This window comes from Lycorma delicatula, chromosome 11 (genome assembly GCF_047948215.1).
Source record: "Lycorma delicatula isolate Av1 chromosome 11, ASM4794821v1, whole genome shotgun sequence".
Lineage (NCBI taxonomy): Eukaryota > Metazoa > Arthropoda > Insecta > Hemiptera > Fulgoridae > Lycorma > Lycorma delicatula.
Window position 1 is genome coordinate 60,260,671 of NC_134465.1, and position 12,848 is coordinate 60,273,518.

The 12,848-nt window shown below is 30.9% G+C and overlaps 2 protein-coding genes across 3 annotated transcripts in view; one reads left to right on the forward strand and one right to left on the reverse strand.

Moving 5' to 3' along the window:
- Positions 1–12,848, forward strand: part of lilli (AF4/FMR2 family member lilliputian) — a 629,406-nt gene that overhangs the window by 96,449 nt on the left and 520,109 nt on the right. The window lies entirely within an intron of this gene.
- LOC142332196 (alpha-tocopherol transfer protein-like) overlaps positions 1–12,848 on the reverse strand; it is an 82,860-nt gene that overhangs the window by 30,645 nt on the left and 39,367 nt on the right. For both annotated transcript variants that reach the window (XM_075378480.1, XM_075378479.1), the window contains exon 4: positions 9,967–10,219. In XM_075378480.1, the coding sequence (XP_075234595.1) occupies positions 9,967–10,219 (253 nt within the window). The remainder of the gene's footprint in view (positions 1–9,966; positions 10,220–12,848) is intronic.

Consider the following 12,848-nt stretch of genomic DNA (forward strand, 5'->3'; position numbering starts at 1 on the left):
AAAAATTTTTCATTTACATGCACAGGATACGTATTAGAAAAGATTTCAATCCATCACCCATAATCCTGTAGTATATTTTAATACTTCTGCCTGAAATGGGAATTTTTAAATTTAAATAGTAAAACATTCTGTCTTGACCGGGTCAGATACAAAGTAAAACGTATTGTTTTTCCTTTAAACATCCACTCATCCCGAGAATTTTATAGCATTCGAAACAAACAAAATGAATTATATACAGGTTATAATAAAAGAATGGTGCGGTTTTGAACATGGTTTAAATTAAAACAGAATTACTTACAGTTTATGTTTTTTATTTTTCAAATTTGTCGTCTCAAACATTTTTTTATATAATTAATTAATTTCAGTATGTGCGCCCTTAGTCGCTCGACAAATGTTCGAACGATACTCAACTTCTCTCCAAACATTAGTTAACATTTCTTCGTTAACGGTTGTCATTGCTTCATTAATCCTGCTTTTTAAGCGGTTTAGGTCGCGAATTTTTTGTATAAACAACGCTTTTGATGTACCCCCACAAGAAAAAATCGCAAGGTGTCAGGTCTGGACTCCTTGGAGGCCAAAGTACGGGTCCTTGCCAGCCTATCCATCGATCTCCAAATTTTTCGTTCAAAGCTTCCGTGACCGATGCATTGAAGTGCGGGGGAGCACCATCTTGTTGGAAATGAATGTTTTCGAGTTCATCCAGCTGAGGAAAGCAATAATCGGTTAACATGTCAAGATACACAACTCCATTAATTGTTTTTTCAGCAAAGAAGAAAGGCCCTATTACACGATTTTTCATCACTCCACACCAAACGTTAACTTTAGGCGAATCGCGTTGTTTCCCAATAATTGCGTGTGGGTTTTCAGAGCCCCATATTTGTGAATTGTGGCTGTTAACGCATCCATTCACATGGAATGTAGCTTCGTCTATAAAAATTATATCGTCTAAAAATGATTCGTTTTCACTTATTCTGTCCGACATTTCAACAGCGAAATTGTAACGTTTTACACCATCATCGGGTTTCAATTCCTGCAGTATCTGGATTTTATAAGCGTGTAATTTCAGTTTTTTATGTAAAACTTTGTCAACTGTTGATTTTGGAATACCTAATTGCCGATTGTCAAATTAGTTCAACCGTTTCGTCTGGTACACTTGGTCTGCCGGTTGATTTCTGTTTCTTAACCGATCCGGTTTCTTCGAATCGTTTGAACCGACGTGTTATGTTATTTTTTTGTGGTGGATCTCTTCCAAATTCACGTCGAAACGCACGTTGAACTAAAATTACGGATTTTAATTCGCCCATCAATAAAACACACTTTGCTTTGTCTTTATCCGAGAACATAGTAACTCACTAAACTCACCGCAACAACAATACAAGAACTGACGTTGTGGTTACAACTGTTGATAAACAAACTTTTGGGTTGGAGGCTTTCAGGGGAACCAATATAACATCTAGAAATTTCCTTACAATCTTCCTATTAATTACTGAAACCGCACCATTCTTTTATGATAACTCTGTATATATCGTTCTGATAGTTCTCAGCTGTAGACAATGTATTCACTTTTATTTTCAATTTATGTATATTTTAAAACCGGATTGGTGTATCTCGTATAGTCTGGTAAATGAAAAATAAATCACCTGATCTTAAACTGCAATAATTTCTTAATGAATCGACGTAAAAAATCGGTTTATAAAGCACCCGTTCAAACAATAATAAAAGCTATGTTTATATTCTCGAGGAAAAAGCAGAAGACAATATTTTTGCTCCCTTTTTTTGTTATATCCTAAAGGCTTCGAGAACTTTGGCAAACTTTTTTTTTGCAGGATGTCGGTATATATATATATATATATATATATATATACCCTTATCTTGAGCCACATCGATTTTCAGTTCCAGCAATTTTCCAAAGGCTTTTAACAGTAAAATAATTTTTTTTTTGTATATTAATATACCATTTTCTCAACAGAAATTAAATAATAAAGCGGGAGAATTATATCTCTGTAGAAAATGGAGAAGGTAAAATGAAAACTTTTTTTTTCTTACTTTTAAGGCCGCAAAGGACCACTTTAGTCAGAATAATTCAAGTCATTTTTGCCTATCTTTTGGCCTTTAAATTCTTAGCTTTTACTTTCTCCCAATATTTAGTCATTCTTAATGATCCTGCTTTATGATCCTCTTCTGAATAAACCCTTTTTGTATATAATTAAAACTTCTTACTTTAAAGTCGGTATTCGGATCTTTAATAACAAATTTTAATTTTCGGATTTATTAACTAAATCTTCGTAAGTCAAATTTAATTCTTGCATCTCTTCTTTAATTTCTTTGATCCATAATGAAAACGTTTATACATGCATTCTTCGATTTGATCATACGCGTTTCAGAATTGTATTTTTCTGAATTTCAGCTTACTACTCGAAACAAATTAACTTATTAAACAAAATTATTTGAAAATATTTTTAAAAACACAAAGTTAACGACGAATATTGTTATAATCTCATTTACATAGACTATTAAATCGGAATTCAGATGTTTATACTGCATACACGTGAAACACAACAAATAAAAAACTTGAAACTTGTAAAATTTGTTTTTTTTGCTAACCAAACAGATAAACCAGCTGTTGCCTTACAGCATGTTTCTCGTATATTTATCATTGTCAAACATACATTTGAAATTTAATTTGTTGAGAATAATGTACCTATATTACTACATATTGTTACAATTATCCTCATTTGTTTCTTATACATATTGTTAACATTCTTATACCAATTCGCTCTTGGACTATATAAGTGAGATTCATGGTACGGAACCTGTCAGTCGAATTTTGAAGCACTTCCGCTTATCCATTCGCTCTGAAATATTTCATACAGGTTTGCTGCTGATATGACAACACATTATAACGACATTTTCAAGTCGCTAAGTTGCCCCCGAAGTTGCTAAGTGAAAAAAATGCCCCTTGAACTCTTATCCAACCTCGTTTACATGCATATGTTTTTAGTAAAAGAATTATCCTTGTTTGTGATAAGCTCGTTTCATTTGATTAATCTGAACGAAAGTATTTTTTCTACGGCTGAGGAAAAATTTTAATTTCATATAACCATTACATTCAATACTTATGTCTGCTAATTCACGAGATAGTAAATAAAAGTCCTCTTCGATCATAAGTGAGATGTGCGAATTTTCTTCGTATAGATTACAAACTACGATCAAAATTGTGGTATGTAAGATTATGTGAAATTCATAGCTTCAAATTAAAATTTTAATGTTTTGACAATTTTTGATATGCGTGATGAATAGCCTAAAGAGTGGTGTGCTCGAAACATCAAAAATGTTAATTTCAACCTATGAATTTCACATAATCTTTTATATCATCATCAAAGCTTGTTTTCAAATCAATTTTGAGGTATCTATTTTTTACCTTTTAGTGCGTTTAATTTAAGAGTGAATTTAAACAATTTTTTTTACATATTTTTTATTTAGAAATAAGTTTATTATACGATCAAATAAACGAGTCGTTGGCTAGCTAATACATTTGGAACAAATTTTTATTATTATTTTTTTTTTTCACGCTAGTTTATTAGAAATTATTGTAGTCTTAAGTTCGAGTCCATCTTTCATTTACCAGACTTCTTGAAATAAAATTACGCTATTACTCCAAAAACGTTAAAATTTTCGTAATATTTTCTGTTTCCGTTAGAATTATCATAATTGAGTGTTATTGTCTGCCTTTTCTAGCATTGTCATTCAAACATTCGTAGTCGACACAATTCGGAGTACCTTCATTCACAGAACTACTTTTAGCACTGAGTCTTCCTGGAACGGTACGCAAGGATGTCGAAGAGTACAGTTCTGTCCTGCCTACAGCAATATGCGGACTGAGCATTCTTTACTGCTCGGTCTTTCTAATGAACTTGCGGGTTATAAATAATAATTGGCGTTGATTCGGTTTCTGAAGGGTGGGCTCCGTTCCGATCTGATGAAGTTATCAACGGTAGGGATCCGGCGGAACGATATGCTAGTAAGCTTATCTTACGTGACGCGCTCCCTTGCTACCCAGAGCGGGCAGAAATTCTTTGTTTAAGGGGTCGTACTCCCAGAATGAGAAGGCACCGGAGGCGATTTCTTTCATTACACTTGTTTGCTATATTTATGAACAAGTGTGTTTCGTTTGTGTTAAGTGCTATACCCTAGAACTAGTCCAGTCCGTGGAATTTTGTCGGGAATGGGGACGAGAATGGCGGGTAAGGAATTTTTCCACGGGAGTTGTGTCTGTCTCTCTTATTTTCTTGAAGTAACCTTATAGTGCCGTTAGTTCTGAAAAGAACTAAGCGGGCGAGAGATCATGAGTCTTCGTTAGTTAGGATCGTCGAATAAATAGCGATGTTAGACTCGTCCCACTCAACATCACTGTTTTTGTGGCCTCTTCTCTTCTTTATCCATCCCCCGCACTCTTAATACAATAACGTAATCCAAATTTTTATGTTCCCTTATAGAAAACCTTGATAAAACAATAGAAGTTGATCCTAATTCAAATTAATAAATTATTTGAACTGTATTTTACACCAACATAGTTTATAATAAAAAATAATTTTTCAGTTGTTTCCATTTTTTTATTATTTGCTAAACTGTCTCATTATTAGAAACGTTTTAATGAAATTGTAAATCAATTATTGCATTATTAATTATTATTTTTACGGTTAATTAAATCTTTATTTAATCGCTTTTATCATTAAAAAAGAAAAAAATGAGATTACGTTTTTTAGATAGTTTATTAAAGAGATATTGTTCAGGATAACTGTATTTAACTATAGTATATATATTTTATTTTATTTTAAATATCTTTTGTGTGTGTAAATTTAACAAAAAATAATTACACTTATAATTTTATTATTTCATATTTTTTTATAATGAAACAATATCATTATGATGTCCTTGTTTTATAATTATGAAATAATTTTTTTAAGGTTACTTCTGCATTATATAACGAAAATAATTTTCTTTGTCTTTTTTTAAGTCTTATTACTGTATTATTTATTATTTTAATACAGAAAAAAGTTGACTAATTTGTTTTTTTTTCTTTAAAATATTTATAACGGGCATGATAAATCTAAAAAAAAAAAAAAACCGATAATTAATATTGGAGAGAAAATTAGGACACAAGAAATATCTCTATATTATCCAAATAAAAAAAAAAAAACACTTTTATTTATTTTTTACGACCCTGAATCGTTCGTAAAAAAATTTCTACGAGAGGTTATCTCTAAAGTCAAGACAATTTCATTTTAAGAAAATTTATTCTGAAAACTTTATAAATACTTTTTATTTCTCTTAAACTACATACCTTATACTACTTCTCTATATAATCGTCGCATTTATCGTAACGATATACCAGTTTCAATATACCATCGTAGTATTCTTCTGCCGCCAATCCATTAAGCTAATGATTAACATGGTTGGTTGTATGGCATAATTTTTTATTTATATTTGCCATGATTCTTGCTAGATGAAATATAACTGCTCAGTTTTTACAAATAAGTGAAGTATTTTATCAAAACATAATTTTTTTTATTAAAAATGAATAATATACTATACATTAAAAATATAAAAGAAAAAAATTAAAATGCAAAAAATATACATGTATTGAGATAAACTGAAAGAAAAATTAATATTTTTTAATGTATTATTTGACAATAAAAGATTGCACATACTGAGCACGTAGTATTCATTCTTGGAATGTCACCGAGCATACTTTCTTCGAGATTTGGTGGAATATTGTTTGTAACATGTAATGAAATGACTCTTTTTAGCTTTTTAACAGTATTACATTTTTATTAATAAATAATAAAAATTCAAATTTCAGCATTAAAACTTGATATTTAATTCCTAAATATTATATAATTACTGACACTATTAAAATTTAACATACATGACACTAAGTATATCAATCTCTAACTTAGAATGTGAAGAACATTTGTACATAGAAAAATACACAAAATGAGATATCATATTTGTATATGATATATCTTTGTGTCCTGCAAAAAAGATAATTCCAAATGGAATCTCATGGCCTGATTTTGATATTATGCGAGCTTCAATTACGATCTTATAGCCAGTAAAAAGGCTCAAAAAAATTCACATGGCAGTCAAGTTGTTAAATAATCTTGATAGGTTTCTAAATATCTAAGAATAAAACTTGTAATGATTTTACCAGATATAGAATAGTGAAGATTCTTTTTTAAATAAAATTTTGGGAATTAATTCGGTAACACTTTATAAATAAATTAAAAATATTATAAAATATACACCAGTTATAATTTAAAACACAAACATTAAATTATTAATATTGTTATAAACAACTGAATATATATTTATTAATTATAATAAACTAATATATTTTGATTATAGATTGGTAATTAGTGCCATAAATGAATTCACATGAGAAAATTATATATTAACAAATGATAATGTGAGTGGCAATATTACTGAGAATTACTGAGGAACAACATTTTTAAGTTCATCGTCACCCTCGAATTACTTGCCGCTCAAAAATTCTTCAAATGATAATCAAAAGGAGCTAAGTCTGGACTATATGGTGGGTGATCGTAAATTTTCCATCCATATGTTCTCAGTAAATCACCTGTCGGACCCACAACATGTGGTCTTGGATTATCGTGCAGCAGGACGACGCCGTCGGTCAGCCGCCCACGTCGCCGATTTTGAATGGCGCGCCGTAAGTTACGTAGTTTCGCAGTAGGCTTCTGCATTTATAGTCGTTCCACGCGGCATGGAATCGATCAACTTTACGCCAGAGCGAACCCAAAAGACCCTGGGCATCAGTCCAAATGGCTATGGTTTGACTTTTGTCGGTCTGGATGCTGATTGAGGGTGACGCCATTCACTTGACTGCCGTTTTCTCTCTGGGATGTAATACGAAATCCATGTTTCATCGCCGGTAACGATTGAATTAAGAAACTCATCATCTTTTTCTGTGTAGCGCATCAAAAATTCCAAAGCAGATCCCATTCAGATATTTTTGTGATGTTCCGTTAAGACGTGCGGCATCCGACGTGCACATAAATTTCTGAAGCGTAAATAGTCATGAACAATGCGACCGATAACAGCCTTTGAAACATCAGGAAAAAGAGGTACTGGTCGGAAATCGTTGAGCGACGACGATCTTTTCCGATTTCATCATCGACGCGTTTCAACAATTTCACGATGATTATCGAGAGCCTCCCCGAACGTTTTTCATTGTGCACATTAATTCTGTTATTTCTAAACCTTTCACGCCATTTTCGGACGTTTCTTTCATTCATTTTATTATCACCGTACACAGCAACCGACTTCCTATGAATTTCAGTCGGCTTAACATTTTGATGGTTTAAAAAACTTATGTATAACTCCCACTCACTTATTTTACAGTTAGCGGCAACATCGATTCTGTTATTCATTTTATAACTCACACGTAATCAAAGATACTACAACGCGACGACTTACAAACAACAATGCAGTGTCTGCATCACTAGCGTGGCCATGAACCACCCACGTTCGCCAACTTTAAGGTGAGGAATTTCCCAGCGGTCTTTACTTAAATATATCCGTCATACAATTCGTTTTTTAATGAAATAAAGGAGGTGAATGTCATATTAAGTGAAAATGTACATGCCGTTGCTTAGAATCGTACCGGAGTGTACAACTTTTGTTAATAGACATGCATTCTGTTTCCACTTGACTGAATATATTTAATAACCAAAATGTTAATTAAACTGGCTGGGAAATGCGTTCCTGATGATATTCAGAATCTAATAAACCCTATAAAATATAATTTAAATATTTATTTATTTCATCATCCTCTCGCTTTATAATATGTTAAAATGTTCTTCGCCCTTTGCTGAAGCTGCCATGCAAGATTCAAAACGCTACATGTGATATTGTTTCCTGTTAAGTTACTATTTCTAGATTTATTAATTAATCCTTAAACGTTTATGGAACGTCTCTGAAAATCTCATGACCTGGATATATTTCTGAAAATATATTTACGATCATATTATCGAACCGTATCATAAATATTCATATTATTTGAACTTATTTAGCCAACAGCTGATCAACTATCGAAATTTTTGTATTCCATTTGAATAGTTTTATATGTTTTCAAAAATGAAGAATTTTACTTTTTGAAAATGATTTTCTTGTTTTAACTATTAAACGCAGCGTTTCTATGTTTATATGAAGGGTTTTAATTTTTATTAATAGAACATTTTTTGAATTTTTTCACATTTCTTCGTTAGACTCTCTGTATATCATCCCTTTTTTGAGACCACATTGGACCACTTTAGTCATCCATATTACAGTTCCTCTTGAAGTTCTGTATTAGTCTGATTTTTCAATTTTCCCAGTATTTCTTCATTCTATCGGATAGTTGCTTCCTAATCTCGTCTGTGACCCCTTTTTATTATTCCTTTCTAATTTTTAACGTTGAATCTACTGTTTTGAAATGCGTAGTTAATTTTCATTTTATCACAGACGACCTCAACCCTCAATCCAATTTCTTGAAGATCTCTTTGGATTTCTCCAACATATTTACCACAGTTTTTTTTTTTTCATTAATATTCCTTGTGACTAGATGTTTTAGAATTCGGTTCTCAGGGATTCTTAATACGCGGAAAAAAATGAGAAATCCTTCGTTTTTTCATCGTACTAAGAATCGGATCGACTTGTTTGTAGACCGTTTCATTTGTGGCAGACTCCATCCTTTTGATAACTTTTATTTAAACAAGTTCTGATAATTAGCCTTTCTGCTTTAAGTAATTGGTCCGTTTTACTTTCATTCTTAATCTGAAAGATAGTTTCACAAGTATAAAACGCTACCGGAAGAACTACTGTATTATAATGGCGAATTTTGGATTTTATTGAGAGACATATTTTATTGTATGTTTGCCAAGTTAGAGTTTGTGCTATTTTAATTTTAGTTATTCTGTTTTGCCATGTTTGTTTTTCCTTCAATCTGCATGATTTCACCTCGGTATTTAAATTGTTCAACAATTTTTATTTCCTTACCATCAACTTTGATTTTGCTTATACAGCAGGAATCCATGTTCATTATTTCTGTCGTTTCATAAGAAATTTTCAGGACAATCCTTTGGGAAATCTTTTTTAGGCTGGTTATTTTTTTTTTAACCTCTTCCTAGTAAGGCCAAATTATCAGCAAATCCTAATACATTAGTTTTTATTGAAATTTTATCTTTTCCTATTATTGTTTTAACGGGATTTTCCTTTTTCCAAATTTTAATTATGTAGTCCAGTGTAATATTAAATAGCAGTGGGGAAAGTCCATCATTTTATCTCAATCCGGTCTTTATCAGTATGAGTTCAGACATCTCCCGTCTAAATTTAACCTTGGACTGTGTGTTTTTTTAATTTTAATTCTATCATTTTCACCAATTTTGGGTGAAGACTATAATTTCGTAGGAACTCTAGCAAAGTTGGTATATGAATACAATCATATGCCTTTTTAAAGTCAATGAATATTATCCCTTTTTATTGAATAATAAATGATTAAGAACTTACCTAATATTAAAATTAGGATCGCTGTACTTTAAAAAAAAAGCCATACCTTTCGTCAGTTTTCTTCTGGATCAAACTAAAGTCAGAGTATAGTCTGATAAAAATTTAATTAATTTTTTTTTAATTTTTGAAGTTATCGTCGTATATAAATACATATTACAGGTTTATCATATTGTCTTGCTCTATTCGGTTTCTTAGTTATGTGACATATTATCTGTGGTAATATTCAAGGAATGATATGTTTGTGTATTTAATTTTTTAATCTGTTTTTTAAATTATTATAGTTTTAATAATTATTAATTTACATCTTCCTATTGTGAAGCAAAGTATTAATTTATTTTTAAGCCACAAAAATTTCCTTTCGTAAAATTAATTAAAAAATAAATAATAAATACATACCCATCCGGTATTCAACATCTTGTTTATCATTGATAATGGATATTTTGCTAAATGTCCTTTTCTACTGTTAGATAAATCTGTCAATAGTATTATTCCTGAATGTTTTGTACCTTCTAATAAATTTATATCCAACATCATTAATATTCTTTTAGCTAACGTCCAGGGATCAAATTGTGTCGCATCATTTGTAAAATGCGAATAAGTTACTATTCTATGACCTTTATCTGTTAGTTTTGGTAAAAATGTTAAACATCTGGAAAAAAGATAACAAAATTAATTATTTTAATATCCTGTAAGACTTAAACATAAACAAAGGAAAATCTATGAGAAAATTAGTTAATTACATTATTTTCTATTTTAAATACACTCGATTAAAATTTTGGAGGAGAGAAAATAAAAAAATGGAGTTTTTTTTCGGAGTATATTTTTGTTAAAACTACTTAGGATTTGAGATCGTGGTAAAATGCCTTACTTTTAATTCTACATTTTAGATACATTTACGTTATTCATTCATCCTTTTTTATGCTTGTATGACAATATCGATGGAATCTTTATTTCGGTAAATTTTTCTTTTAATATTTGCTAACGGGATTTATTCTCTCCCGTCCAAAAGTATCGTCAACATCATCGAACAACGTTGTTTTTCGTAACCGGCAGTTCGTATTCTAACATTCATTGCATTTCGAAAGTCACCGGTGTCCGGTACGCATTCCCGATTTGATCGAAGGGATAACTGCTTCTTTTCGGTATATTTATATCTTTAAATTTTTTTTTCGTTTATCTTCGTATATTTCTGGTAATCATTGTGCTATTGTCATCGCTCTTCCATAGTAAAATTATCTAGAAAAGAAATCTACGTACCCGTTTAAGATTAGCTTTTAATTCATCCCTACCGATATTTAATTCATCCAGGGCTTTCATCCGACATATTTTTGTAGAAATCGCGTATGCAAACTGACGCGTATTCCATATATGGGTTCAACATTCTACTTTCAGATATATCACAGTTTTTCATCCAAATACTGTATTTTTATTGGCTACGAGAAATTTGATCTCTTTCTTTTGATACTTTCAAATACAGGACTATGCTATTTCAGATTTTCTGCCTTTTTTTCGTTTAGCCTCCGGGAATCATTATCTGGTATTATTTCAGAGGATGATACGTATGAGTATAAGTGAAGTGTAGTCTTGTGCAGTCTCAGGTCGACCATTCCTGAGATGTGTGGTTAATTGAAACCCAACCACCAAAGAACATCGGTATCCACGATATAGTATTCAAATCCGTATAAAAGTAACTGCCTTTACTAGGATTTGAACGTTGGAACTCTCGACTTCGAAATCAGCTGATTTGCGAAGACGCGTTCATGACTAGACCAACCGGTGGGTTTAGATTTTCTGCCTTTCTTTTTCCTGTTTAGCCTCCGGTAATTACTGGTAAGATAATACGTCAGAGGATGATATGTATGAGTGTAAATGAAGTGCAAGACTACACTTCATTCACTGGTGACCACACTTCATAGTCTTGTACAGTCTGAGGTCGACCTTCCTGAGGGTGTTTGTGTGTAGGCGATGATAACATAAAAGTGTTTTTCACCCCCCCCCCCCTAAATGTATATGTTATATGTCTTTTAATTTTTTGAGTATGTTTATATAGAATATTTTATAATTACGATATGAAAATCGTAAGTATTATTATTCGTTACATGTTCCAGTCTTTTTTTATACCTTTTTTGGATTTTTCCTTCCCAATTGAAAACTGTAAATATTAACGTAGTTAATTAAACAAAAAGCAATTGATTTATTACTTATTAAAAATGCGGAATATGATTATTATTTATTTTATCTATTTGTTAATGAATTAGGTTCAAGAAGCCACCGAAAGCCATTTCTGATAAGATTTATTACGTAAAATTATGTTTTTTTTTTTTTTTTTAGTTACCGATATGTATTATTTAAATAAAATTATTTTAAAATTATATTAATTACTTTAAACGGTCAGTATTTTGCCGATTTTCATGAAACAGTATTATTAATTGAAATCGTACTATTTAAGTACTGTGATAACACAGGTATTTGAATCCAATTAAAAATAATTTCTGTTTAAAGAGTTTTATAAAAAAAAAAGGATATATGACCGATGTAGTGGAATAAATTAAGGATTTTTAAAGGAATATGTTGCGATACTCATCCGCAGATAATATAAAATAGGACATTCAGGGAAATTATTGTGTAAAAAAAAAACTACATAAAGATTAATAAATGGAGACAAATAATACTCAGAATTTCTCATAAAACATTTAATTCGGTTTGAATAAAGGTTTTTTATATCAATCCAAAAAATATTTTCCTATAATCATGACCAAAATTTTGTTGTTTTTTTTTTTTGTTTAATTGTGGTGCGTGGAGTTTTTTACATTGTGAAATATAAATTGGATGTTTCTTTAATAATTTTTCAGCTACACGTATTTGCTGATGATATAGTAATTCTAGTTGAAAGTAAAAAAGATTTAGAAAGAACAATGAACGGCATGGATGAAGTCCTACGCAAGAACTACCGCATGAAAATAAACAAGAACAAAACGAAAGTAACGAGATTTAGTAGAAGTAAGGATGATGGACCACTGAATGTAAAAATAAGAAGAGAAAAGATTATGGAGGTAGAACAATTTTGTTATTTAGAAAGTAGAATTACTAAAGATGGACGAAGCAGGAATGATGTAAAATGCCAACTAGTACAGCCGAAACGAGCCTTCAGTCAGAAATATAATTTGTTTAAATTAAAAATTAATTTAAACGTCAGAAAACATTTTTTGAAAGTATATATTTGGAGCGTAGCTTTATATGGAAGTTAAACTTGGACGATCGAAGTACCTGAGATGAAA